The following is a 991-nucleotide window of genomic DNA, read 5'->3' as shown; positions in this document are numbered from 1 at the left end:
GGGGGCGACACTGAGGGTTGCGATCCGTTGCCAGACACGAAAAAAGACAAAAAGGAAAAAAAAAAAAAAACCATCAAGCCCCCAAGATGTTTCAGGGGGGATGGCTATAATGTCAGGATGAAGCAGAGACCCCACTACCCCCCAGATGGAGGGAAGATGTTTCAGGAGCCCTGAAACTCAAGCCCCAACGCTCTGGATCACACCCCTCTTCCCATCCCAAAACACTGAGGGGACCGTGCAGTTTCATGCTTCTGCAGGGGGCAGCAAGGCGGGCTGCTAATGGTTACCTGAGCTAGTGGGCTCATCGGGCTTCTTCTCCTGGAGCTGCTTGATACACCGCTTCAGCTCGTTCTTGAGGTCTAAGGTGCCCTGGTAAACACCCTTTATTAGCTCGTGATTCAGCTCCACCTTGGGGACGTAGACTGGCTTCGTTGAGATTCCTTGCAGTTTTGAAGATTTCTGGAACAAGCCAGGGGGTTAGTGCAGGCAGCTCTGGTGAAGCCAAGGCCAAGGCTAGGTCCTCACAAACCCCAAGAGGAGCTTTCCCATGCTCATGGGCACTAAGCCCAATTGGGCAGCTCAAATACCAGGTTGCCAAGGATTAAAGTGCCACTTTAAGACACAGCAATCTGGAGCTGGAAGGCACCTTATCTTACAGATGGGGAAACTGAGGTCTAGCCATGACAAGTGGCCTGCCAGGAACTCTGATTAGTGACACAGACATAGCTGGGATAGAGGTCTCCTGACCCTGGACAATGCTCTTTCCACTCCTCCAGCTGTGGCTGGAAAAGCACAGGAGACACAGGACCGTCTCTATCCTAGAGGAACAGCTCTAATCACATGTCCTGACAATGGACAGGGATGCCTCAAGATATGCGGGACCAAGCAGGGGACATCCAATCAGAAGAAGCGATCTTGGGCTGGCCCGGTGGCGCACTGGATAGGTGCGCCTCTTGGGAAGCGCGGCGGCGCTCCCGCCCGAGGGTTCGGA

The 991-nt window shown here is 53.9% G+C and overlaps 1 protein-coding gene across 1 annotated transcript in view; it reads right to left on the bottom strand.

The window, feature by feature from the left end:
• The window catches only part of TRIM25 (tripartite motif containing 25), a gene marked incomplete at its 5' end in the record, with an annotated part of 22844 nt that overhangs the window by 9033 nt on the left and 12820 nt on the right, over positions 1-991 (bottom strand). Inside the window, one exon of the mRNA XM_008580860.1 lies at positions 288-459. Coding sequence (XP_008579082.1) covers positions 288-459 — 172 coding nt within the window. The remainder of the gene's footprint in view (positions 1-287; positions 460-991) is intronic.

Source organism: Galeopterus variegatus, unplaced genomic scaffold (assembly GCF_000696425.1).
Source record: "Galeopterus variegatus unplaced genomic scaffold, G_variegatus-3.0.2 Scaffold2179, whole genome shotgun sequence".
NCBI lineage: Eukaryota > Metazoa > Chordata > Mammalia > Dermoptera > Cynocephalidae > Galeopterus > Galeopterus variegatus.
The sequence above is the reverse complement of the archived record's forward strand: the minus strand, read 5'-3'. Positions and strand labels throughout refer to the sequence as shown.